Source organism: Pavona decussata, unplaced genomic scaffold, assembly GCF_977016875.1.
Source record: "Pavona decussata unplaced genomic scaffold, jaPavDecu1.1 SCAFFOLD_114, whole genome shotgun sequence".
NCBI classification, from domain to species: Eukaryota; Metazoa; Cnidaria; class Anthozoa; order Scleractinia; family Agariciidae; genus Pavona; species Pavona decussata.
The window spans coordinates 1,810,356-1,836,690 of NW_028145528.1; the positions used below are offsets into that span (position 1 = coordinate 1,810,356).

At 37.0% G+C, this 26,335-nt stretch overlaps 1 protein-coding gene and 1 long non-coding RNA gene across 13 annotated transcripts in view; one reads left to right on the plus strand and one right to left on the minus strand.

Moving 5' to 3' along the window:
• The window catches only part of LOC146470121 (transcription factor 12-like), a 42,651-nt gene that overhangs the window by 14,177 nt on the left and 2,139 nt on the right, over positions 1-26,335 (minus strand). For 2 of the 8 annotated variants that reach the window (XM_085122194.1, XM_085122189.1), the window contains exons 1-8: positions 19,845-20,629; positions 19,618-19,711; positions 19,375-19,433; positions 18,852-18,975; positions 15,805-15,836; positions 14,130-14,187; positions 8,911-8,957; positions 2,963-3,068 (exon numbers count right to left, since the gene is read on the minus strand). In XM_085122194.1, coding sequence (XP_084978320.1) covers positions 2,963-3,068; positions 8,911-8,957; positions 14,130-14,187; positions 15,805-15,836; positions 18,852-18,975; positions 19,375-19,433; positions 19,618-19,711; positions 19,845-19,898 — 574 coding nt within the window. In that variant the 5' untranslated portion in view covers positions 19,899-20,629. Of the gene's footprint in view, positions 1-2,962; positions 3,069-3,604; positions 3,820-8,910; positions 8,958-14,129; positions 14,188-15,804; positions 15,837-18,851; positions 18,976-19,374; positions 19,434-19,617; positions 19,712-19,844; positions 20,630-20,695; positions 22,638-26,335 lie in introns of those variants that run through there. The other 6 variants (XM_085122195.1, XM_085122190.1, XM_085122191.1 and 3 more) reach the window with 5 other exon arrangements.
• LOC146470122 (uncharacterized) lies at positions 779-24,627 on the plus strand. Of its 5 annotated transcripts, none has more exons than XR_014867041.1 (7): positions 779-2,725; positions 3,303-3,462; positions 4,421-4,542; positions 7,282-7,355; positions 8,343-8,464; positions 9,214-9,343; positions 24,044-24,627. It is a non-coding gene; the product is annotated as an uncharacterized LOC146470122 (long non-coding RNA). The 5 variants fall into 5 exon arrangements; XR_014867043.1 differs by having other exon boundaries at positions 783-2,725; positions 7,282-7,361; positions 24,261-24,627; XR_014867044.1 differs by having other exon boundaries at positions 783-2,725; positions 8,346-8,464; positions 24,261-24,627.

The window sequence follows — 26,335 nt, forward strand, 5'->3', positions numbered from 1 at the left end:
TTTCACTCATGTCTACCCCAGAAATATCATTAAAAAAGAAGAAAAGAAAAAGAAAAACAATTAAGCAAGATAGAAAAACAGGGAGAAATACTTGCTGGTCGATGACAAGAAATTCTTCTTAATTTTATTCTATACAGGTCCATACTAACTTTATGAACTGCTTATGAACTTGCTTTATTAAATAGACATTTCCATTTAAGCACCAATAGTATGTTTTCACATGAAGTCACAACTGAGTGTTGCCAATGTGCGAGGCATGAACAAAACATGCGAGGCTTGCGAGGCATGAACAACCCCCAACGTAAATGCTAACCGTTAAGCTAACCGGGGAGCTATTTAAACTAACCTGAGTGCTATTTAGGCTAACCGGAGTGTTTTTTAGGTTAACCTGAGTGCCTCGCACGTCTGCCTCGCAGATTGTCAAGACCCCGTCACAACGGCCATTTTGATGTCCCAAAACAAAGAAATGGCAGCCATGTTGGTGTCCCAAACTAAACCTCTGGGAAATGAACTCTATTTTTATGCAAATATTTTCTTTTGTCTCAGTAAACAAATATGGCCGGTAGTCAAGTAAATGAAAACGCTCTACAGTGATGGGCATCTGATTTCTCCTTACAATATCACTGCTTGATAAATCAAACATTCAGATCATAACGGTATCAGAAATGATCACCAAAGAAAACATGTCTTCACTTTAAACAAATTCTCTTGTCTGGTAACAGAGCCACGAGGAAGATGTACAAGACGATACTGATTTACCTCTGCTTTTCACTTTCATTTTCGCTTTTTAAGCCTAACTATGATTAATATGACCATGTAATATATTTTAAGATTTACTGTAGCTCTGCCATTGATTTTGGTCCCATGTGTAACTATGTTAACTGAGGGAGCACTTTCCTTATAAGCCCGGTGGTTTCCCTTTGGCTTCCTCGTCATTAGTGTTTAAATAATTAGGCTTTCTTGCTTTTGAACAATTTATGGCAAAACAATCAACTGAACTGAACTGATTTGGGGTGTAATAATCACCAGACGTAAAATAGTCCACCTTTGCAGCTAATTTGACTTGAACGAAATATTGAGACTTTACAGAGTTCTATAAATCCATGCCTGCTGGGTAAACAAATAGCTGTATACAATGACAAATAAGCCAGAATTTACACATGTCAAGTGTTGCAGGCAGACAAAACAGTGTAAAGAATTTTTGGAATCAGCAACAATCTTTTGGTTTCACATCAAAACAGGAAATTGGGTCAAATATGCAGCTTACAATTATTCCAGACATGATCAAAGGGATTGAAAAAAAGCAACCAGCTTCAGCAAAGTGAATTGAAGTGCTCATGGGAGCATAACTGACCCGAACGCACCTCAGATCACTTTTTGCTGTTTTAGCTCGGATTCACTGGGCAGGAATTTCATTTTCGCATGTGGCCTTGAATTCCTTCAGGAATGGCATTGCTCCAATGCTTAAACTGCTGGTTTACACTTTGTTTGCAAATAATTATGGACAAGATTTCCATCTTTACCACAAAACAAAGCGCAAATCATGGGATAAAACATTGAAACAATGTTTCCTGAAGGAATTCAAGGCCACACGCAAAAAATTCCGGTGAATCTGAGCTAAGAAAACATAAAGTGATCTGAAATGCATTTAGGTCAGTTACCTCTGAGCCCTTCAATTGTTTGAACATACGTCTACATGCACACATAAACTTTATTTTCACTTGAATTGGAGAGTAGCTGAAAGCTAACGTCTTCGAATTTGAAACCGCAAATTGGCCAAAAAAGTTAAGCCCTTGGCATGACAGTGACATGGCTTAAGTTTAAAAGCAGATCAAACAAAATAGAACATCAGCTTTGGTCAAGATGCATATGGTGGTTTATCTTTCTCATCTGGTGAATTGATAATCTATAAGCCAGATGGTGTGCACACAAAAACAACATAGACAACTGAAAAGTCTAAAAGAAACGTATCTTAACTACATACAGTGCAGAGAGCTGCATCACTATTCCCTAAACTACAACGAAAAAAAAAAACTTTGTAATTTGAAAATGAAATCAAATCTGGCCACTTGAGAAATCTCATTCTTTTGGGAACTGTTCAGACATGGGTTTTAGATCATGTAATTGGCAACTTAAGTTGCAGGGAATGAAGTATTATGACGCTAAAATGAAAGCAGAAATCTCAGTAAAAAACCGAATTGACAAAAGAGAGTGTCACATGGAAAACTCTTGATTTAAAACACACATTTGGTTGATGACAGAATAATGTTACTTCAGCTGGAAACCACAAATCAAGTGTTTAAAGAACACAAATGCATATAACAGCCTTCACTGAACTACACTAACTGAAATGGCCTGCAATGAAAAAGTAATCATGTGTGTATTTAAGCCACTGCAGGTCTTCAATATAATCATTAGTGGCCAGACACAAGGAAGGAGTTGAACAACATCACATTTAACACATGTGTCATGACAGTGACTTGTCTTCAACAACTGGATGACTATAGTGTTAACTGTGCCTGGTTCTTTTGCCCATTTGTTTATGGTTACAGTCATCTTGCACTGCTAAATTTCTTTGACAGCTGAGTGAGATAATTCACAGTAAATTGCTGCCCTCGAGACTGGATGGAGCAGTTCAATCAACTCTGCTGTTCACTAAACAAATACACTGGTTCGTTATCAAGCAGAAAGACAACTCGAAGGATGCAGTGAGGGAAGATTTCAGGTAACTAGATCAAACCAACTCTTATTTAACCTTTTGGTTTTTAATTTCACTTTAAAGAGCGTTAAGCAAGTAGGCCAGCCCAGAAACAGACAAAACGACATTCAAAAAGCACTAGAAAGCAAAGGGTAGATTGGAGATTGTAACAAGAGCTTCATCCAAGATGGTGGACAAGAGCACAAGGCAAGCACAAGATCCGCTAGTTCTGGGGAAGTAGCAAGTGATATAATCCCTTCTTACCCATGTAGTACGTATCCGCATAGATTCCTCCTTTTGGAGAGTAATGAGATTGAGCTAGAGTATCCCCGGGATGAGGCATGATGTCATCAGCACCAGGCGAATAGACCTGAAATGAAGAAAACAGCATTTGATTTTAGCACTCAAAAGAATGATAAGGATGCGTTTTAGATGCCAAAGCACACAGAAAGATAAACCAAGATCAAGAGACAAATGAGGACAGGAGTCACTTCAAAAAGCTAGCTTGTCAGAGCACTCCCTGAAATCACCCTCTTATATATTTATTCTGATATTGTGAAGGATAATTGTGGAGGAAGAGCACATGTAAATTGTCTTTTCACAGGGGGTCACAGTAGAGTAACAGTTGTTTCAAGTTACTCAGCATATGGGATCAAGAAACCACTTTGAAAAGCTCTTGGAAGTTCTGAAATCTGCACAAGGCTTATCTACATCCTGTTATGACTGATTTAGGCTCACAATCTCAGCTGAGAGAAATGACACAGGTAATATTTAAGACCTTCTGTTTCATCTCTGAGGACACATCTTGAAGTCAAAGTGATGTGACATCCGTGTAAATAAACCCAATATTCAAACAACACTACTCAATAGAAATGCCTCAAATGTACTCAGAGATATCAGCAATACCTTTCCCCGTGCATGGTACGAAAGCAGGGGCCTCTGATGAGGATACGGATGTCTCCACATGGAAAAACCTTTTAGAAAAATCACTGCACTAAATAACAGGCCAAGTATTGTCTGGCTTATTTTACCCGCTCCCTAACAGTGCCTCATGCAGGCAACATTAGGACAATAATCTAATTACCGTAAGGTGATACCTCCATCTAAACAATGATCTTGGTTATGTTTTTTACCAATCACAGGCACTCAAGTTATAATTAAGCTATCATGTGACACAAGGTGACAGTGAGCTTTGGCAGAACCGGCCTTGTTCACTTGTAATTTTATCCCAGAAGAAGATACCACAGTCAGGGAAGGAATTTTCCACTGCTTCCTTCCTACTTAAACAGCTGTTTTATTATTTAGACTTCACAGCTGATGTTTGAATTGAAAAAGCATACAGTTCCACCAGAACAAATCAGGAAATCATTGTGCAATCGAGAAAAATACAGCTTGTGCAAGAGATGGAATTTTCTCAGCTGCATGTTTTAAATCCATCAGCGCTATCAGGCATGACAATAAGCTCTATATTCCTTTGATCTGCCTGTCTGGCAAAGTCTTTGGCAAGCACACCAATATGTACTTATAAATACCCTCACAAGATCAAGGCAAAAAGCAAGTTTTCATAAGCGTTTTATAACCACTGTTTAATTCCAGCTTTTAAACTGCTGAGTAAACATGTAACCATTTTAGAAATGCACTACACGTTTTTCAAATATAAAAATCTCAGCCTCTCCTCCCTTGGCAATTTTGTTTTTGTACGTTATTTGATGCATGTAACAGATATGTTGTTATCACTGGAGACCAGTCCTGGAAGCAATTCTCTCAGAAGTTTAAACATTTCATAGAAGCTTGGACCATTTTGTGACAAGCAATAGAAGATTTGAATGGTGTGTTAAATTCAGGTGAGATTTTTTTTACATGCATCTTAGTTGACTGAGATAATTATTTGAAGAAGACCTTGATTTTTCAGTGATATTTGAACACTGGAACAGTAGACGTAAGTGTAACATAATGAGACATTACAATTTAAATGACAGACTGTTTCTGTAGACAAAAGTAAAGGATAATTAATGCCTGACTTTTCATTCAAATGAAATCTCAGGAAATTTGTATCTGAGGTGACATAATTTTTTTCTTCACACCTTCAATACAAATAATTATCATTTGATTTCAACATAAGAATAGTAATTTCAGATCATCATAAGCATGAAATATAATTTTGATCTTAATATTTCCGGTTTCACATTTTTTTTACTTTCCACATTAGAGTGATTTGTTAGAGTAAAAGTTTTAGACACTATCACATTTTTCATTTCCACCAAATTAACATATTTTATTTAAAAAAAGTTTATCCTTTCATATATCGTGACAAACCGTTTATTAGTGATTCTCATTATTACATTCAAGATGGTGACTTATTTGGGCGAAAATTATACTGCAGAGTTCCAAAAATAGCCCCCATTACTTTCGGATTTGGCGAGGCTAAAAGGCCGCAACTTTCAGGTAGCTATTACTTTCAGAAACGTTTGAAACATAATTTTTCAACAAAATATAGGACACATAACATGCAAAGCCATTCAGGTTATGTGTTGGCAAAACAATGCCTAAGTAATTGACAAAGCAAACTAACAAGGCCCAAAATATTCCTACTTAGCTGGTACATCAAAGAAGTGCTCGTATTTGCATGACAGCTACAGAAATTACTGTATCACTTGACTTTGATGCCACATTACACCTTTTATATTTGTACTCATAGCACATATCATGTAAATCGAAAAGGGGAGACAGTAATGCGACATTTTTTTTTTGTAACTGTTCTACTTTGTGTTATGCATGGGTCGAAAGTTTTAAACTTTTCCGACAAAAACTCTGCAAAAATTGAAAACTGCAAAGGGAAAAGAAAATTTTTTTAGTCAAACTGAGTGGGGTCGCACTTGTGGGAGAAAAACTGTCCAAATTTCATGGCCCACAAACTGATCAATGTTTCGTTTTGATCAGTCGACAATTTCTCGTAAAACCGCTTTGACTCCTTAAGCTCAGGAGATGATTACTAAGGCGAACTCTGTGAAGTGCTCGCCTGGGCTTCACTCAGTGCCTCTCTATTACTATAAATTTGGTTGCCACTTTGCACCAGAGGATATAAAAATAGTGCACATTCAGTGCTAAAAAAGCGGGGAATTACAAGGGATTGTAATGGTTATAAAATCCAGGGCCCTGTTGTTCAAAGCCTAATTAAACTAATCCTGGGTTAATGTGAACGTTGATTTGAGTTTAATGACTAATAATTGAAGACTCTTCGAAAAGATTTTTGTTTCTCAGTTTTGACTTAGACTTTTCTATACTGCTAACTTAAAATAAGCTTTTAAAACCATATTTTTTTAATATGTGAGATGAAAACCTCGGTTAATTTTTAATAATTGGGGATTAATGTTAATCAGCTTTCAATGAACCTGGTTCAGGTCTGTCCATGGCAAAGAAAGAGTGGGAAGTGAATCAAATCCTGTGCTTTTTTCAACTTTATTGCACATGTTCCGTTCATCTTTCAAGCCTTGACAGTTACCACTTTGATCCCAATTGTTGAGCTCAATTTTTGGAAAATCCACCTGTCCCACCCATTCAAGCACTATGGCGTCTTTGATGTTTTGCGCGTTTTCAAAAATTCTGCAAACTGGAAAAGTAAGGGTTGCACAAGAAAAAGTGTTGTGTTGACAGGTTTTGTCTGCAAAGTAATAAGATTTTTGCAAAAATTTGCTAAGTGCGACCCATGCCTTAGATACTTTCATTGTATGTTGATCCAATTAGACAATTTATGTTTATCCAGTTAGACAATTTACTTAATTGTAGTCTCATGCATTCTGGTTATTTGTAAACACAGTAGTGCTCCGCTTGAAACATTACCATAAATACAAGATATTTTATTGTTCGTGTGTGGCCATTTTGAAAGAACTGCTACTTTTTTGGTGTGTGTGTTGGGAAGAGGGGGGGGGGGGGGGGGGGGCATTTCAGTATTTAATTGCATGGTAAAAAATTAACATTACTTTCAGAATTCTACAGTACCAAACCTGAACAAATGTCACCTAAAGGATCAAAGCTATGGGGCCAAGCATGGCCACTCTTGGCTTCCAAATTCCAATGACAGCTCTCAAAAAACAATTTAAGACAAAATGAAATAGTGGTTTGTGGTGAATAAAAGTAATACAGCCTCTTACAAAATGAAGATTCATAAGAAACGATGCCATTCACACTTTATGTAAAAAAAACCTTGCCATTAATGAATCACAAAGTTCCCTTCACCCCCCGCATTATAAAGGACAACTTCTGGACCACAATATGGTGGCCATAATATATAGCGCATTCAGTTATTTTCAGCAATAATTATTCTGCTTTGCTGGAACTTCGGCTTCATATAATTATGGGGTGGCTTTAATAGTGAGGTGTCGACAAGGAAGGAGTGGACCGTTTTCAAGGTTTATCCAAACTCTGATCCCTAATTGCAAAAGCATGGTATCTTTTGATCTCTGATCCTTTGGATCCCGGGAAGTGTCGCTGAATCTACAGAGCTGTCATTAAGTCTGTAACACCTGTTACCCCTGAATACCTTTGAAAGAACCTTGATGTTGCCTTATTCTTTTATTTTATAGGAGACTGTATTAAGCAAACACCCTGTATTGAGTGGGCACTAGCGCATTTCCTCAAGGCTATCTGCTTTATACAGGTAATGGTAAATTCTTTAACCATTTAAGCTGCAACAGTGATCAGTATTGAATTTCTCCTTGTAACATCAATGACTATTCAACTTCTGAGGTCATGAGAATTAAGAATATGATCACCCACGCGAATTTTGTTTTGATATTTTAATAACTTCTCCACAGTACTTTGATAGAAAAAGTATGGGGACAAGATAGGAGAATTTGTCTTTGATATTATGGGTTAAAGGGTTAAAGTTTTACATTCTAAAAATTGCAGGCACTTGATCATGAAGGACTTGCACATATAACCAGTCATTCATATTGGTACACCCTGTTTGCAAACTGAATGGTCAAGCCTTCCAGTTCTGACAAATGTAAAGTGCCCTGTGATAGAAACCACCATGACCAGCACCAACTTTCTGTTCTTAAGCTGGTTTTCACTAGCGATGGAGTCAGAGTCTGAGCTTATGACCTAGTGACAACCAAATAGCAATGCTGTGGTGAGCTCGACTTAATCAGAGTCGCAAGATTCAGAAGGTTTCCTTTTTCTTGTGATTGCCCCTATGATTCAGCTGTTGCTTATGACCTGGCGAAAACCAGATTGTAAGAATTGCAAGCAGAAGAATAAACCAATCACAATGCTTGCTTTCAGGTCCTCTGAATACTGGCTTGGGACAGCAAAACACATGGCGTGCATGAGACCATGCAAGCATTGTGATTGGTTCATTCTTCTGCTTCTGCTTGCAACTCTGTGCTTGCAACTCTGTTGTTTAATTTTCACTAGATTGTAATACTCTACGCTTTTAATTACGACTCCAACCTCGATGCCAATGAAAACAAACCTTTAGAGAGTTCAGTTGAGTAAAATTATTGAATCAGTTACAGCTGGGAACAACTTAGATATCTGTTACGGAGGAGTGTCTGTTAAGAGCCACCTGATGGCACCAGTAAATTGATTCAAGTGTTTTTATGCAGCTAATACACAGCAGTAATCTCTTTCAATCTTCCAACAGTAGTTTTACAAAGTTTTATGACCTCAACCCTCCTGGCATCAAGTTAAAGCTGGAGAACAGGGAGTGAGACCATGCAATTAAGCAACCATGCAGCCTCTAAAAATCAGGCTTCCTGGAAGGAGGTGAGTACTGTTTTGAATCATATCAGACTGGTATCTAACATGCAAGGGTTTTATTAGAAGCTGGGACTGGAGCAGTAGCATTTTCCCTTGAACACGCTACAGATGTACCTGCCTTTGGAGACATTTAAAACCAGTCTAAAAAGACAAGTTTATAAGTGGTGCCCATCCATTCACCATTAGGGACCTTCAGATTTGACAACGAGAACAAGATTGAGTAAGAATGTGTCTTTTCAAATTTAGTTTGGGTAGTTTAGATAACCGCTTGTCACACCGATCCGTCCTTATCTGCTGGTAAACAACGGAAAGGAGTGAGGGTTCTGAGGGTGTGACTGATTTGAAATTTGAAAGTCATACTTGTATTCAATCTCGTACTTGTACTCTGATCTGAACACCCCAACAATAAATGAAAACCCTGACATGTACAGTACAACTGGATATTTACTTACAGTGAGGGAGCTGCTATTTTTACTTGACTTGTACTTCCTCCCTCTCCCTAGAAAGAGAATCAAAGAATTAACATATAGCAAGTGATTAAGTACTGAATTTGGGCCCTGCTAAGTGATAAGTGACTGTATGAAAATGACACAAAAGGAAAACCACCTTAACAATCAACAGAGTTGCCGACAAATTTGTAGAAATACAATCCGGCTTTTGACCAGGAATTGAGGACTTGGTACCCTAGATGCATGTGTTTGGTAAAATTTTTAAAGGATTAAGTGGAATTTCTTTGAATTTTTTTTTCAAAAAAGTGGGCACCCTGGACACTTTGCTGGCTAAAATGGTGTACACTGGAGGTGATTACTTCATGAAACTAGTGTTGTTCTGATGAAGGCCAATGGTCCAACGTATTTGAACTGCGATCCACATAGCTCCACACTGGTAAGTTATGTCATGGGGAGCAAGAAAGGGGGAGAAAAAATGGGGGAACTGTGGAGAACTAACTCTCTCCCCAGTCCCATTTCTCTCTCACTTGTCTAGGTTAGTCAGGGCACATTGCTCTAACACGCAGTGCCACACTGCAGCTGGACCTCTATAAGAAGCAGTGTTAATGACTGTGTCATTATTAACCAATTCAAGAGAGACTACGAGACCGCTTTTTTTAACAACTTTCAAATTCCACTTAATAGTCTTTTACATTTGAGTATGATTATAGATAGTTTATTTTTCTCAGACATTTCAAAGTATTTTTATGTACTGGTACATTGTACATTGGCCTGGTAGACATGCAGGGAGTGCTCAATTATTCAGGTATTAAATTATTATTATTATTATTATTATTATTATTATTATTATTATTATTATTAACACTTCAATCATATGGTCTTTCTCCTCAGACACCCCTCCTCTCTCTTTGTTTTATCATATCCTGGAGCTTTCCTGTCTCCTTTCTTTAAAGAGTCAATGCTGACCTTTTTCATCAAATTTGAGCTTAGGGGCTGAATGATGGAAAATTTTAAGCAAACAAAACGCAATAAGTACTAAAGATTAAACCAAAAAATGTTTTTCTAACTGAGGGCATTTTAGAATAAACAAGTTTGCCCAAGATTCATTAACCACCAACATCCAAGGTTAAGTAAAATCCTTAGATTTGAAATGGATACTATTTTCTAGAAAGCCCCAGATACCAAGGACTCTAGTTTTAGATTTAAAAGGCAAGATCTAATTGATTCAGATTTTCTGAAGTACACCAATGAATATTAAGAAAAAAATAGATCTCTACTTTCAACTTTTTTTTGTTTCTCTAGTAACATCGACATGAAGAAAAACTTAAACATATAAAGCTATAACAATCTAGCTAGGTATAACAAACCAACACCACAAAGTTTGAAACAAAGAACAAATAACTTATAAATAAACAAAAAATCCTGAGTATTTCATTTTGCGCTTATTTTCCATGGGCATTACATTTTCACACAGCTATAAAGGATGAATGTTTAAAAGTCCATAAATAGGTTATTTATTCAAAGAGTTGTTTGATAAAAAAATCTGTTGTGGAATGGGATACCTATATATAGAGGTTAAGAAATTATCCTGGTTTATTTCTTAAAATGCTAGAAAACCAAGCGGAGTCACAACAGAATGGAGAAAAATACTTTTCCTATTTGTCACTCATATTTATAACATGGGACCAGAACAAATTATTACCTTAAGCAAGCCAAACAAAGGGGGGAATGAGATTTAATTTGACTTTCCAACTTCGTGATCACACAAATTAAGTAAGTTTATCGATAAACTTGGGTTTGCTTATATAAACAAGGAATATTTAAACAACAAATCAAAAAGGCTTGTGCATGTATTTGTTAGCTGTATATAATTGAACTTTCTGTTAAGTTTAATTAAACAGTGTATTGGGTTCATAACTATTTTGTTTGTAAAATCAAACAATTAACAATAACGACACAATGCCACAACATTTCTCAGCAGGTGGCTGTGTTAAACACTGCTAAGTTTAAAAATAAATTATGCTTCAAATAGTTTTGCGCAAAATTCACACTGATTACTAATTAGGTGTTTGGCCAGTTTAGAACTCAAACTTCAAAGAAAAAGAGATTTCTGTTGCATGTCTTCAATAGCAAACCTACAAGTCAGTTTATGTATCTCACTAACTAGCTACTGATTTTAGTTAAAGTATAGGTCTTTATGTGTTTGGAGCTCATGATCAGTTCTCTTCTGGCATAATGGGCAAATAAATCATGTTCGAAATGCCAACTGAGCACTTATTTTAGCTACAAAACCGTATCTTCATTCCTTACAATCTTGTATATTGTGTTAACCAAAAGTGCACTATCATTCACACTGGGATTTTGTTTTTGCAATTTGAACAAAAACATATATTGATTAGTACTTACTCACTGGAGAAGACCTTTTTAGCACCTGCTGATGCAGACAACGATCTCCTCTGCAGGGTGGCTATCTTAATCAGCCAAATGCCATTTATAGTCAGAGTTGTTCAGTGTAGTAACAGAAACAAATTAAAGGTCCAGTGGCAAATTAAACCAACTGAACAAACCTCTTGGCATAACAACCTAATTTATACGGATGACAGACTAAATCACTTAAGATGAAAATGCACCACACAGAGGAAATACTGTCAGGGCATTTATTGTTAATTGCATATTTACCAATAAGCACAAAAGCATAAAGAAAAAAATGAAACAGGGCATTTTAAGTTGACCGCTTAAAATGTTCTCGAAAATGTTATGTTTAGAATTTAAAGACCTAAACTGTTTTAAATTAAAAACAATAAGCCGAATTGAAACCTTAACTGATTCAAATGATGTATCATTTTAACCACAATCTTCTTTGTCTTTGTACATAGATCTACAGGTATGAGACCAAGGCACAAATCAATTTTCCTTCCGAATTTTTCCAATGCCTTGAGCACTGAAATCGTACAATAGAAATATTTGTTCCACTTCCTCGCATACCACAAAACCACAACAATTTAATTATTATCAGGATTGAAAACCAAATTCAATTGTTTCTGTTTTAATTTAAGTGCTTCATTATACAAAATGTTACAGAACAATGCACCCTTTGCTTTGAATAATGAGCTAAGACAGTATTCCCTGAGAAGTACCTTTATTAATTTTGTCTTTAATAACAAGTAAAATGAAATTAACACCCAAATTGTACAGTATGAGTCAAAAAGTATTTTTAATACACACATTAAAGTCAAACAAACAAATCATTGATCTCTCACAACTGACGCTCCTTATGTTGATTTATCATGAAAGGTTGTGATTTCAATTTTCTAAATCAATTTCCCATCAATCATAAGTAGGCAGTTGCATGTGTTTCAAGTGCATTGTTTAATAGAAAAGTTTTCATTAAATACACCAAATGAATTTTCAAGTATTGTTATCAATAACCTTTTAAAAATACTTTGAATAGTTTGACAATAACAAAAACCTTTTCACACAAATGCTCATTGGAGCAGAGCAACTCTCTCTGAACTTTGTTTCCATTCACAAATGAATTACACACGGGTTTGTACGCAAGTTGCACATGTTGTGCTCCAAAAAATGTTAAAGTGAGCCACAGATTATCATAATGAATACTGCACAAAGGAAAATAAAAATTAAAGTGGTTTGAAAAATTTTGAACCAGAAGAAAAATTTAAACCACAAAACGTACATTGTATAGATACATGTATGTGTATATGCTGTGGTTTAAATTTTTTCTTGGAAGATTAATTTTTATTTTCCTTTTGTGTAGCATTGATCATTATCATAATCTGAGACAAAGGGAAATAGAAATCAAACTCATGGTTTGAAAATTCTTAAACCCAAAAACGTTTCAAGCGACCACACATACATGTATGTGTACTATTGATATTAAATTCAACCTGCTCAAGAGATGTAAAAGAAACTTTTTAACAAAACACATTAGCAAACAAGTCAAAAGCTTATCTGAGTCCATGCATTACTTCCCCCGTTAGATGAGATGCTTGTAAGCAGTGCTACTCTGATGTGAAAGTGTGGGGAGTGGAAAATAACCAGAAGAACCAGGGCAGTGCAGAATGTTGGTGTGATACATGTTATAACATACTCCAAATTCTTAAGGATAGAATGGAAAACTTGTAAACTGAAACATGTGACTCGCTTTAATGAGATAACCATGACTGACCACTGCAGCTGAATCTCGAATTTGTGAAATTTACATATTTTAAACCTCTAACAACTGGCCATCATTGGAGACTAGTGTGGAATGGACAAGTGACAGATAATTATTGATACATACTGGCCACTTGATAGCAGTCCATCAAAACATTAGTAAATGAGTAAATATGATCACGTGGAGGAGAGTGTTAGCTGAGAAACTGCAACATACCTTAAATGATGTAAATGACAATGGGATCAAAATTAGGACAAAATATTTTTTCTGTGTCCAAACGTCATTTCTGTGAAAATTCTGTAGATAAAGGCAAGTTTTGCCTTACAGCTTGTTCCTCTTTCCTGCTCTTAGTTTTTTTCCATTCCATTTAGCTAAAAGGATACCAAATTCACTTTGTAATTTCAGGATGTTGTCACTACTTTTGGATCTAGCTAAATATTGTCAAGTATCACTTGACATGTCACAATGAAAATGCAACAAATGTGGAAACAGTTGTACAATCTCTGTGCAAAAGGTGTTCATAAGTGGATTAATTTTTCCAATAACTAAGTTCAAAGATGTCAGTTGTTGCCTTTTATACACTGTATGCAGTCACATTGCAAGTTTCAGACAATCTATTACTATCCTACAGCAGTAGCTACATGTACAGTGATGAGGGTTAAGTTTGAAAATGATGAAAACACAACAGGAATGGCAGACTTTTTTGGTTTATGACTGCTACTTTCCTAGTGAAGGTGGCTTCTTCAAAGCTTTATGACAGCCCAGTGCAATCTACTAATAATATTTACTCTCTTGTACCATCTTGGCAAAGAAAAAAGTTAAGGTTGAGATCGTTACTTTTAAGGAGTGACATTTTAGAGGGTTGCTGCTTTAAGGAATTATTAAAAGAGCCACTAAATTTTAATGCTACTTAAAAGGATTCATCACTTAGGGAACTTCACAATTTACAGTAGAGAAACAGTGTCTCGTGGGGTTTCAAAGTGTTCCAGTGAGATAATGTGTTTTCTATTATTATAGCCAACAGAAGATGACAATTAAGGCAACTTACAGTCTGGACTTGACAAAGAAATATCATGAGAACTCTGCAGGGGTGGAGGGAGGCCAGCCTGTCAAAAAACAATAACAATGAATGTGAAATGTTTTGCTCTAAGTGCCACTTACAGCTTTTGTGTGAAAAGTGACACACAGTTACTTGAATATTTCTAGGGATTCAGAACTAAATGTCCGCGAAATTAAAAAATGTTTGAAGTTTGTGGCAGGGCTAAAGTAGGCATCAAGAAGCCTTTAACTAAAAATCAACACCAACTAGCGGGCTATGATATATGTGCGAGTCCAGGCAGTGGATTTTGTTCATAACTGGTAGCTGCCTACTAATGAAATCACTGAACAGCAATTAACTGCTCCTAGCTATGGAGGTACAAGACATATATATCTCATAACAAAATCAACAACCAAAGAGAGTACCAGACCTTTCTCCTAGTCCTAGAGACCATGGTCATAAAAAGGAGTGGCAAATCATGCAAAATTTCAGTCAAATTTCACAGGTCTCCCAGAGTTGATTTCTTGGTGAAGCTGTCTCCGAGCCTTGATCTCTTTTGCAAGGTTTAGAAAGTGTTAGGCTCGTAGAAAAGAACAGTAGTCTTGTTGCCCCCTAAAGTCTCAAATTTTCTATTCACCACCTCTGTTACATTCTATTTTCCCAAATGAACTTTCTGGTATATATTAATGACGCTTATAGCTTTTTGAGGGAGTAATGAAAAGGTGAAACCTGGACAGGTGCACAATACAAGGAGGGCATTTTTTCAGCTACAGTGTATGCATTATTAAAAGGCTTTTCCCATAACAAAGATTCAAGTCACACAGCTGTAGCTTCTTCTTGTCTAACAAAGAGTGGCTCAAGCATGGCTCAACTTTTGCTTGGGTAACAGTATGGCATATTCTCAAAGCAACTGGCCAAATTAGACACAAAAAGATGGTCACACAGTCCGCTAAAACTAAGAAAAGCACTAAGCAGAGATTATTTGGATTACAGACGAATAATGTCACGATGAAATTAAAGGCACCAGATACACGCCATCAAAAGGCAGTTCAAAGGAAAACAACTCGTGCACCTTAAATAAACCTTTACGGATGGCATTTTTACTGTTCCCCATTGTTATACAAAATACAACAATAGTAGTTTTTATAACTTAAGCCGACAAATCAAAACTTCAGATGTTTTGATGGTTGCCTTACAGCGGTACTAGTAATCTGGTGTGCTTGAACTTGAGCAGCCATATTTTTCATCTTGTGCTAAGCCAAGCAAATATACCAGATATGTAATTATATACATAGAATTTCCAAATTTTAATGAGACAATGCCTTGAAAACTAGACAATTAAACTAAAGCTCGCCACAGCACTTAGCTGCACATTTTACAACTTAAAAAAACATCTGTTGAATCACACCCCATGCATTCTTCAAACGTCTTTGCTACTGGACGCCAAAATTCCTGATATAAAAGTCAAAACCACTAAACATGTATATATTTATAAATCTACTCTTCTGTTTTAAGTTCCTGTAAAAAATTACACTATCTCCCAAAAAAAATGTGAAATTTTCCACTTCTGTTGAATGAAGCAGAAAAACTTTAAGCAGATAGTGTAGTTTAGACATGTGACCAATACAGTGTTGTCATGCAGCTGAGTGCACATAAACAGTTTTTCAGTTAAAATTAGACCCACCTGGCTTCCTGATAGCCCCGATTCTCTGTATCCTGCAAAATAAACTTCATCGTGAGTTCCTGTTGTCCTTTTAAAATCTCCACACCAGTATTTTTCTACTGTATATAAAGCATTGTATAGGCAACTGTCCAGGGAAATTCTTTAGGAGCACTCGCAAACACCTGCTTATTAATGATACAGAATAGAAAATCTGACGCACTTTCCTTGCCCACACTGAGAGACAGAGAGAAATGCCTGTATTTATTGAGGGTAACCCCCATCAGTGAGCAGATATCTCTGCTATTAATGGGAGCTCCCCAAAAAACTACTAGAATGTGAGTAAAGAGCATTACACTACTCTTAAAACTGTGGGCTAGTTTATTTTTATTGTTGTGTTATTTTTTGTGTGTGTGATTTAAGTAGTCACAAGTGTTTCCTGAGTATTGCACTAGTCCTCATAGCATAGAATCATGAGGCATGACGAAACTTAAAGGTCACGTGGTCACCCTACTTTCCACAATGCAACATGTTATTGAAACAAATGAGAAACTATGAGTTAGTTTTTTTTTCCTTCGCTCAATGTGCCTTGCCTAATGGGACATAAACGCTATGTGTGTGTGTGTTGCATATGTGACCTCTCGTGTAAAAACAAACACTTGTTGAGTTTGGGTAATTTTATCCACAATGGGTTGTCAGTGATTCCTTCAGCTAGGTTAAAACTAAAGCTCCAATCAATTAGTGAAATACAATGATACAGGGATTTAAAGGAAAGATATAATCTGTTGATTAGTGCAGTACATTCAAAATATGTGCATGGTTATGTGTTGACGTACAAAACCAAAAATGTGGAAACTCTTGCTCTGGCATAAGCAAAGCGCCCATAAATACTGCAGTGCAGTGCAGTGCAGATAACTGTTTTTATTTTCTCATTTACAAAATTTCCATCAATCAATCTGCCCATAAAGAGCACCAAACATTTTTTGTTTATGGTCCACACTTAACAGAAACGTTGATCAAGAAAATTGGCCCACAGGTTTTAAGAGTTTAGAATCAGGCTGATGTCCATTTAAAGTTGTTTATAATTTTCTCAATTGTGAGTGATCAATAAAACAAAAACTCACTTCTTTTCCACCAGAGAAGAGACATGTTGTTAACTTAGGTCGAGGAATCGAATGCCAAATTTCACAACCAAATAAATTGTAAATACTCATAATGTTGAGGTAGAATAAAAGTAGAGGTTGCTGTACTGTGCAAAAGTATGACTTAAAGTCAAGCTGTCTGATTAACTTTGATTGGCGGGTGTTGTTTGACATGTTTACAAAAATAGACATTTGGTGGGGCTGAACTTTGGCATGAATTTTGGTGGAGACAAAAAAAAAATTGGTCAATCTATGGGCCCACATGGTCTAAATTGCTTTTTCTTTAGATCATCATGTACTCTGTTTATACTCCATAATTTGCTTATCAATCCTCTTTTATCATTTTATTACCGCTTCACTTGCTGTTAAGAAATACCCTTTTCAAGCAGAAGTTTAATTGCTGTTTCAGGTTGCAATACTTTTGCCATTAATTAATATACTGTTATTTTATAATGCAGTTGAAAGTGAACTGGACTAGCAATAATGTATATAACAGTTGGAGTTGTGTTTTTGAATAATATGTAAATTATAAAAAGTCAAATAAAATTATGAAATGATCAAAGCTGGAAAACCTGTGTTTAGCTAATGTCGCCTTTGAGAGAACAGCTTCAATGCAGTGTGTACACTAAAACACTCGCTGTTTAACCTATCAAAGATCATGATGCAGATTTTATCAAAATGTAAATAGCTAGTTTATTTTTCAACTTGGGCCAGGCTTAAGGAAGTTAGGGAAAAGCTGCAAAACAGCTAGTTGTGAACAATTACCACTTTCAAAAATAACATTTTTTTCATTAATATACACAGTTAATAAAGTCACGATTCCACCTGGTGTAACATCATTAAAATTTCCCTGGAAAGTAGAAAACAAGATTGTGAAAAGGAAGTTGTAATGGATGCTTTAAAATTAAAATGGTCGGTCAAGCCAAGAGGCGATGAATAAGTGAATAAGTGAAGTAGACATAAAAACAGAATTTATTCATTGTATGAAATCAACCATGTAATACGTGTTTGATACAGGCATTTGCACACACCTGATTTAGTACCAAGAGCCATAAATTGGCCTTAATACTACAGGTATGTATCGAGGAGTTTGTTTCGATGTAAGATAAAAAAAATAATAACAAAAAAATACATCGGAGAGGGTGGGGCTTAATGAAGAGTAAGCATTTTCGTTCACATTATCATATCTGCTTCGCGAGACAAAGAATGGATGAAAATATTTTTTTCACGAAATTAAAATGAGAATTTAGCTTAACGGCTCATTTTACTGTTAAGTTCAATAGAAGAATCAAACCTTACGAGAAAAAGTCCACCAAAGCACAAATGACCATCTAAACAAATTATTTCAGCAGTTCAATATACTTAAAGTGAACCAAAATAAAATATGGTTATTTTATTTACCAAGCATGGCGCGTTAAAATATTAAAATTGTCGTAAATTCAAGGGGGAAAATCTAAATCTCTAAAAACGTTCTGAGCTTACTTTGCCGCCGATTGACGGCTTGAGTTCGGCAAACTCTATCTTGCGAAAAATAATTTTCACCGCAGAAAAAAAGGTCTCGTCATGCATCGAAAGTTATTATAAACATGGAAAAACAAACCGATCATTTTCTAAAAAAGAATCCGTGCAAAATTGAGATTCCTTTTCTACCGCCTCGCCTTTCACCTCCATCAACGGATTTTACGCATAAGTTTGATGAGATTGAAAGGAAGCACGCGCCAGTGTTTAGATCAGAAGAGCTTTGATCATGCGAACAATATAATATAAGCTTAAGCAGGCAACGAGGTATGGCTGTGATGCCATCGACAAAACAACAACAAAACAAAGACAAGCAGAGCCTTATCTCTTGGACTATTAAAGTGCCAAAGAATTATTTTACATTTAAAATCTCGCCGAAAATTCTGTCCCTTTGTTAACGGATCCCCTTACCTAAAGTTCCCAGTGAATTTGAACCGAGATAAGAATTGGCAAAGCTAGATCCTTTTCTGGAAATAAAGTCGCTCTCGACATCGTCGATTGTGCTATAGACACCGTGACCATCAGTGTGATATCCCTGAAAAGGACAAAAAAGCGAATACAGAAATAAGTGAAATTAAAAGGCGATCTTTCATATGTGGCTGTATTTATTCAGTGGTTCAGGTTTTGCTCAATGAAGTGTTAAAAATACCGAGATGTAATAACGTACGGCATTTTAACGGGCACTGCTTCGCTAACATACACGGCTATAAGGGCCACTTGTTAGTAAAATATTTTGCATCTTTGTAAAGTAACAAATTATCGCTCAAAAATATAGAGTTTCCGTTCGGGCACGTGCGGCATTAGTGGCCTAATTTTGAACAAATGTTCCTGTTGACATGTAAACCAAGTTTCACATGACTTTTGTTTTGAAGATTTGTTTTAATTTTCGAGCGCATAAAACATCACCAATTTAGCTGGTGTATTCACAGCTTACCCGAGCTTCGTAAGCAGACGCGGAGCTGGCCTGCCACGTGGGTGCCTCATCCAAAGAACCTACAAAAGAAAAAATAAAACGCAGCCATCAGAGTCGATATTTTTAAGTCCTGCGAACATGGAAGCATGTGCGACTGAGCCAAGAACCGGTTTGAGGTACTCTAGTGTGAGTAGCAGGTTCTATCAGCTCTATACAGCAAGTTTAATTCATGGCGAACGACAGACAAACAAAATGCAAAGGCACCTGTTCGGGATGCGTGCATGGAACTCGATAACCCAGCTTCCGTCAGAGAGCCACTAGATTTACTGCCGACCATGGATCCCGGCGGCGAGAACATCTGAGCAAAAAAATCGCCAACAAACAAAGCAAACACGATCGTTAATAAAGTGCGGCCGACAGCGCTCGCTAATCGCAACATCAAGTGAAGTTGCGAATGCAAGTGTGTCAGAAATTTTCCAACTTATACTAACCGCGCTGAAGTCTAGTAGATCGCTCAATTCCTTATCTCCCGCGTGCGGATTCATTCGTCAAAGTGTTCCAGAGTTGAGTGTTCCGTGCGTAGAAGAAATCGCAACGACCTCCTATGAATGCGCTCAGTCTTGAGTCCACTCGATTTTGAATAATAAGCCCAACCACACAAAAAATCCTCAAAACTTCAGCTCAATCGGTAACAAAGGCGACGCACCGAACTTTCCTTCGATCGATTTTCCAAGCTGACGAGCCGCACTCAGCTAAAATATTTCTGATTTTTTTAACGGTTTTCCATGCGCTGTCAGCGCGGGGGGAATTTCCGCGAACACAGCTCAACAACTTGCTTTACAAATTTCCTCTAATTCGCGTGGCTTCGTTTTCTTCCATATTCCCAAGTTTAACCGGCCCAACTCTCCGGGGAGGGGACTAAAAATAATAATTGACAGCTTATTGTTGCTTTCATCATGGTAATTATTAGTCTTGACAGATCCAATTATATGTCGACCAATCAATGTCTTGTTAGAAAAATCAACTATGCCCACGTGATCCCTACACGTGATTGCAAACCCAAACAAAGTCATCGAAGAATTGTGATTGGTTATTTTTGGACGTTATTGAGGTGAACTTTTTTCTCTGTTTGGGGTGCAAAATGTTGAATAAAGGAAAATAATTCATGCTATAAAGTCAAAAAATTGCCCTATTTGACACCGTAGAGTGATCAAAGATTTCCGCAAAACCTTTGCTTCGGTTTTTGCATGATCGAGTTTTGTTGCAGTGAGGTAAAGGTTATTCCCAGGTTTTGCGGTTTGGTGTTTTAAATTGTAGCTTAAGTACAGGAAATGGAAAATACTTTATTTCCGGTTCTCGTTAGCGGTTGAAATTTGTATGTACTGGAAATCTTTTTTTTATTGGAGACTCGAGAAACAGATTCCCTTGGAATCCCGTCGTCGAATTTTTGTTCAGTTGCCTAAAAACAATTGCGATTTAGTTTTTGCCCGATGATTTTACATCTAAGTGTCACATGTAATCCCATTGTTGAAATCCGCTTACACTTTATGCGAATGAGGATTAAAGTTCGATCTTCTAATCTTTTCTTTCAAAAAAGGCACTTTTTTTAGTAACCCTATTTCTTCAGTCGTTCGGTTATATGTCGTTTTGGATATTGAAAATTTGCATATCCACGACGACCTACAGGGAAAATTTGCATATTGTTGACAGTACTTGAATGAGACGCGAGGAAAACACCATTCAATATACCTATTATTTTGGATCATTGAAGTTCATTCTCTATTTATTTACCATGTGGAATTTTCTTTCCCGAACACAATATAGTTCTTGCCCAGAATCGCTCTCCGTGGCATTTTATGCGACTCGTACTCAATTACGTGACACCAAAATAATGTTTTGTTTTATCATCATTTCTTTGTGCACACAAGTAGCTTTTGATCCGAGCCACTAACTAAACGTTGCTCTCGCCCACAAATATCAATATATAGTGTTTGTTGATATCAACGTCCAGTCCAAAGTAGATGGATTTAAAAAGACATCAGAGTTTTAAACTGCGTTGCGCGATTTAAAGAGCGAAATAATTAAGGACAGAAAATTATTTTGCCAAAGCACGGCTCGGAAATGATAGACGCTACCATAAAGAGAAATCTCGGTTTGCCCAGCTAATAAAGCCACGCGTCCATGCTCAATATTGTTAGTTTTTGACATCTTGTTTTCAGAACAGCGTTTCACTTCTCAAAAATAGTCCTTTTCTCTTTTTGCTCGCGCTTCTTAGCTTTAGATTGTGCATCTAACAGAAATTTTTCCCTCCGGTTATGAAGAAAAGCTGTAATTGTAAAAGGTCGCTTTTTATTAAATTTTAAACACAGCACCGCGATAGCTGTCGTGTAGGCGCAAAATAATGGAAATCAAACAATTCCTTTTCTAGAAGCTTTCGCCGCCAGGTAACAGATAATTCGCCATCATAAAATGCGTTGTTGCGGCTTCAAAATTTGAAATTGCGAGCGTGCGTATAATAAAAGTCGGGTACGTGAGACCTATCGTATAACCCACAACGGGATCACTCTAGATTAGAATTTCATGGTATCCACTTGTCATTAATGAATGATAGTTCTAACGTACTTCCTTCGCTATTTTTTCCTAAATTGTGGGGGTATTTTGGGAAGACAGTCAACTATAAAGACGTCACCTCAATTCAAATCGAGGGCGGTGAGCGGCTTATCACCTTAGAAATATACATAGTTGTTTTATTTTAAAGCTAAATAAGAGTTTTTGCCTTTGTCAGAAGAAAGAACGTGTATTTTTTAAATACAAGGCTAGGAACAGACAACTTAGTATAGACTAAAACTCATGCGCGAAGTTACAATGTGACAAACGGAAGACGAACTCACTTCTTCCGTTAGCTCGTATAAATGCAAGCATGCGGAAATTTGCAGATCGCTTTCACAGTCACGATCTGGTGGCGATTAGGTCGATATAAACAGGATATTGCGCTTTTGGAGTATCTGATTGGTTCTTTAATCAAGGTATATTACGCAGTATATTGTCACTACCTTGTTTAAGGAGTCCAATTTTTCAAAAGAAATAAGGAATTGCACAACTTCAACCTTGAAACTTTGAAGTAATTCGGCTTTCAATGTTCTTGCGCAAGGGTAGGAACTATGTGGGCCAGTCACACGTCAATTAGATAGAACAACTATTGTTAATTTGTTAAAACGAAAACTGAAGTACGCACGTCGAAACGTCTTCAGTTTTTTAAAAGGCTTTAAAGCCGTTTTTCTTATGTATTCTAGGAACGTGTTAGCGTTGAATTTTGTCGTGAAATGCTGTTCAGAATCTCTTCTTATACGAAAACTGAAGTAACCAAAGAAATGAAAAAAGTCAGAGTAACAAGTAGATATAACAAGTTTAGAAAGCAAAGAAAATAAGACACTATTTTCCTATTTTTGGTATGTTACTTATTTATTGGCGTTTCAGTATAGTCATTGTCTTTTTCTTAAATATAAGAAAGTTGTCGGCGAAGAACTCTTTTGAATGGTTTCTTAGGTAAATCTTTCATGTGAAACGGTTTCTTTAAATCAAATCCGGGGAAGGATTGCTTGAGGATTTCCAGTCTCGAGCTTTTTAGAATGAATGTTTTCCTGAGATGGATGATCGTGAATTGTGTGAATGAATGCTGGAGGTTTATTCAAATAAATTTAATATGTACATCCCCACAAATCCCCACCCCCCCCCCCCCCCGTAAACTTGTATCAAGCAATTAGCCCCGATAGAGTCAAACATCGTTTTCACCTTACAATATCACTGCTTCACCAAATATACTGGTTATGAGTTTAAAAGATATGATCACCGAAGACAAGTTGTTTTGTTCATGATATTTAAACAAATTCAGTCTCCCAGGAAGAACTAAAAGAAACGTAAGACAAAAATGTGGAGGATATATATGTGAACAAACATATAGAGTTGAAAAACAATCCATCGTACAGAAAAAAGATGGCGTTGTACATTGTACATTTTACCACAACACCTTGCGAACCTTCTTTCAAAGTCGCCCTCTTAAGTTATTTGCGCTCGAAACAGCATTAATTGAAGCAATATCCCTCTTTAATAAGCTTTCTTGTGAATAGTCTCAGCTTATTATATGTGCAATATATTCTAATATTTCTTTTAGTGTATAAGTTTTATATTCATGAAAGAAGAGTAGAATGGGAATTAAGTTTCCCCTGCTACTATCCCGCCATATTTTAGAATTTTTTTTGTTTGACTGCGGTTTCTTTTATTGTGGTTAAAGAATCATTAAACAATTAAACCAAAAACCTAACATAGCCAAGAGGCGCATAGAAAGCCATATTTTTTGCGAAAAGTTTTTAGAGCTTTCCTGTGATTTTTTTTATGCGCGTTTTAAGGGTTTTTGTACCCCAAGAGTTATGGGTAAATGTACCAGTCACTATCTTGTTTGGTAGGCAACTCGACGTTGTTCGTCTCGATGACTGTTCATACCATCCTCGGAGGATGGTATGAACAGGAGGTCAGGAGAAAGTCAAATCGGGTTAGTTTACAAGAACCAACGAGGGTTCTTGTAAACGTGTTCGTTTTGACTTCGTCCTGACTCCACTATCTGCCCTTGGCCTCCGAGGATGTGTTTATACACGACTCGATTCCCAAGGATAACCTACTTTCTCGATTTTAGGTGTCGTGACAACTGGAATAACACCTGCCCCTCGCCAATAAAACAATAAAAAAAAAAAGAAAAATGAATGAAGCTTTCGGAAGTTGAATTTACTGCACGTCGCACGTGCCACGGACAACAAAGTGGCCAAGATGGTTCATTGATGATGAACGGTGCGAGGAAATAAGGATTGTTAGTGGGAAAAAAAAATCTCTAACAGAGATATTTTTCGTTGCAGATACGTTTAGAGCTTATCAGAGTGAGCTGAGCCTTGTTCAAAGCACCATGTAGCTGGACTGGATTAAGATTTTTTCATCCATCATTTTGAATTCGCCTAATTATTTGTGAGTCCAGCTATTAATGAAGGCAAAAAAGGACTAACGCACTTCCATGAAAAACGCAAAATGTATTTTAAAAATAATCAGTGATTGGTTTTTTATTCTTATTTTGTTGCCACTGTCGTTTCTCTAGTTTGACTGAACGCACGAAATAAAGATACTGGACTGCTCTTTCTATGAGATAACTTTTCTGTATTCGTACGAACATTTTAGGAGTATAGCTTTGTACTTAAAATTCATGATGTCAATAAACAACGAAAACTCGGATACTTGTGTTGTAAGTAGCGTAACTCGCAGCCAAGGCGCCAACAGCTTTTTCGCGCACCCACAGAGAAACCGTACGAGGAAATGCGTCAACTCTGCGTAGCAGCTGTACACAGATGGTGTAGCGCTTCAGAGGACGAAAAGCACGCAAAAGACAGTAAACGACTGGAATGTGCGTGCTTTCTACTAGGACGAGCGGTGTAGGTCCATATGTCCAGCCCACGCAAGATCTAGCAAAAGCTGGGCAGAGTTTGTAGGAATTTTTTTTCCTTGAGGTGGGTGGTAGGGACGGGGGAGTTACTACCTACACACAAATCAAAATGGAAGTCTGAATTTCTGGTCTAGGGCATCTGTGCGGTATAGGCGCGGAGAGCATAACATGACATAACATTTTTTCTTGGGCTTTTCCAGCTCAGTATTTTCATTCAAGTCAGTTTAGGAATAAGAAAGTACACAGAATATCGCTTCCCAAAATAGCTCAATTATACAGCTCCCAAGGTTCTGTTTAATTTTATCGGAAATCATTGCAATACTAAAACGGAACAGGTCCCCAAAGAACGCGATTTCCGGCTAGTTGAAGTATTCCCATTCCGGAATAATTCAAAAGAGTGCAGCTAAAGGTCTGGCTACTAGGAAGTGACGCCGCAGAAACAATGGACCTTAAGGACTGGGTCTGTTCCATATATTTTTACCACCACCAGCTTCCAGCGTAAAACTTACGGGTAGCCTGCAGTGAACGGAAATGATTCAAATTTGAAAACGGCGGGCCATCTGTTTAAAAGTTCTTCCCTCAGGAACTCAGAGTTTTTCCTTTTTCCGGCCCCCGAGACATGATGAACAACATTTGTTCACTAGTTCCTTTGACAAAACCAGAAAAAACTATTTTGCAACGTGTTCTAATTCCTTTGAAGAATTCACCTCAAACCGTCATAACCTTGACTGTCGTTAACAATGTGTGGCGCAGTGTAAGGTACTTAGATTAAACTTTGGCAAATTCAGTTTTTCACCAAGAAGCAGGAAACTTTCCTTGACATTACCCCTTCTAATCATTCCCCCGTCATTGAAACAAATGTTTTCGCGTTTTAGTCGTGCAAACAAGATGTTTCGGAAGCAAATCTTGCTGCTCGAAAAAGAGGAACGGTTTAAATCAAGGCACCTGCTTCCAAAACAAATGTTTGGAATGATACAACTGTAACAAACGAGGTTCCCGCTTAATTAATGTTTTGCTAGTTTAGACAGACTTTAAGCAGCCAGTCTATAGAGTGAGAAGCGAAAAGAGGCTCAGAGATAAAAACAACATATTCACTCGGGCCGTTGCTGCAGTTCCGTTATATTTTTTTGGATGGTTTACTGTATAAACTGACGACAAAGAAAAGGTCTGGTCAATCACACATCACGAATCTATCTATATTTCATAAGTCGGGAACAACGCATGATTTGTTGTTGAATCCCTTGAGCCATAGATCACCCAAATAGGTAGAGCTTAATCCCTCTTGGACTGGTTGCCATGCTATTCCATCACAGGGCTACTCTTAACATTTTGTCTTGATATACAAAACTAACGAGCTTTGGCTGAAAGTCCAGCGCGGCGTTAATCGTCAGACCAACATAACATCAGTTGGCGAGTGAAAGAGAAAAAAGATAATGCTGTTGTTCCAACGAGCTCCACGGTAACAAAGAGTCAAACAGGCCAAAAAAGAAAAGCCAGGAG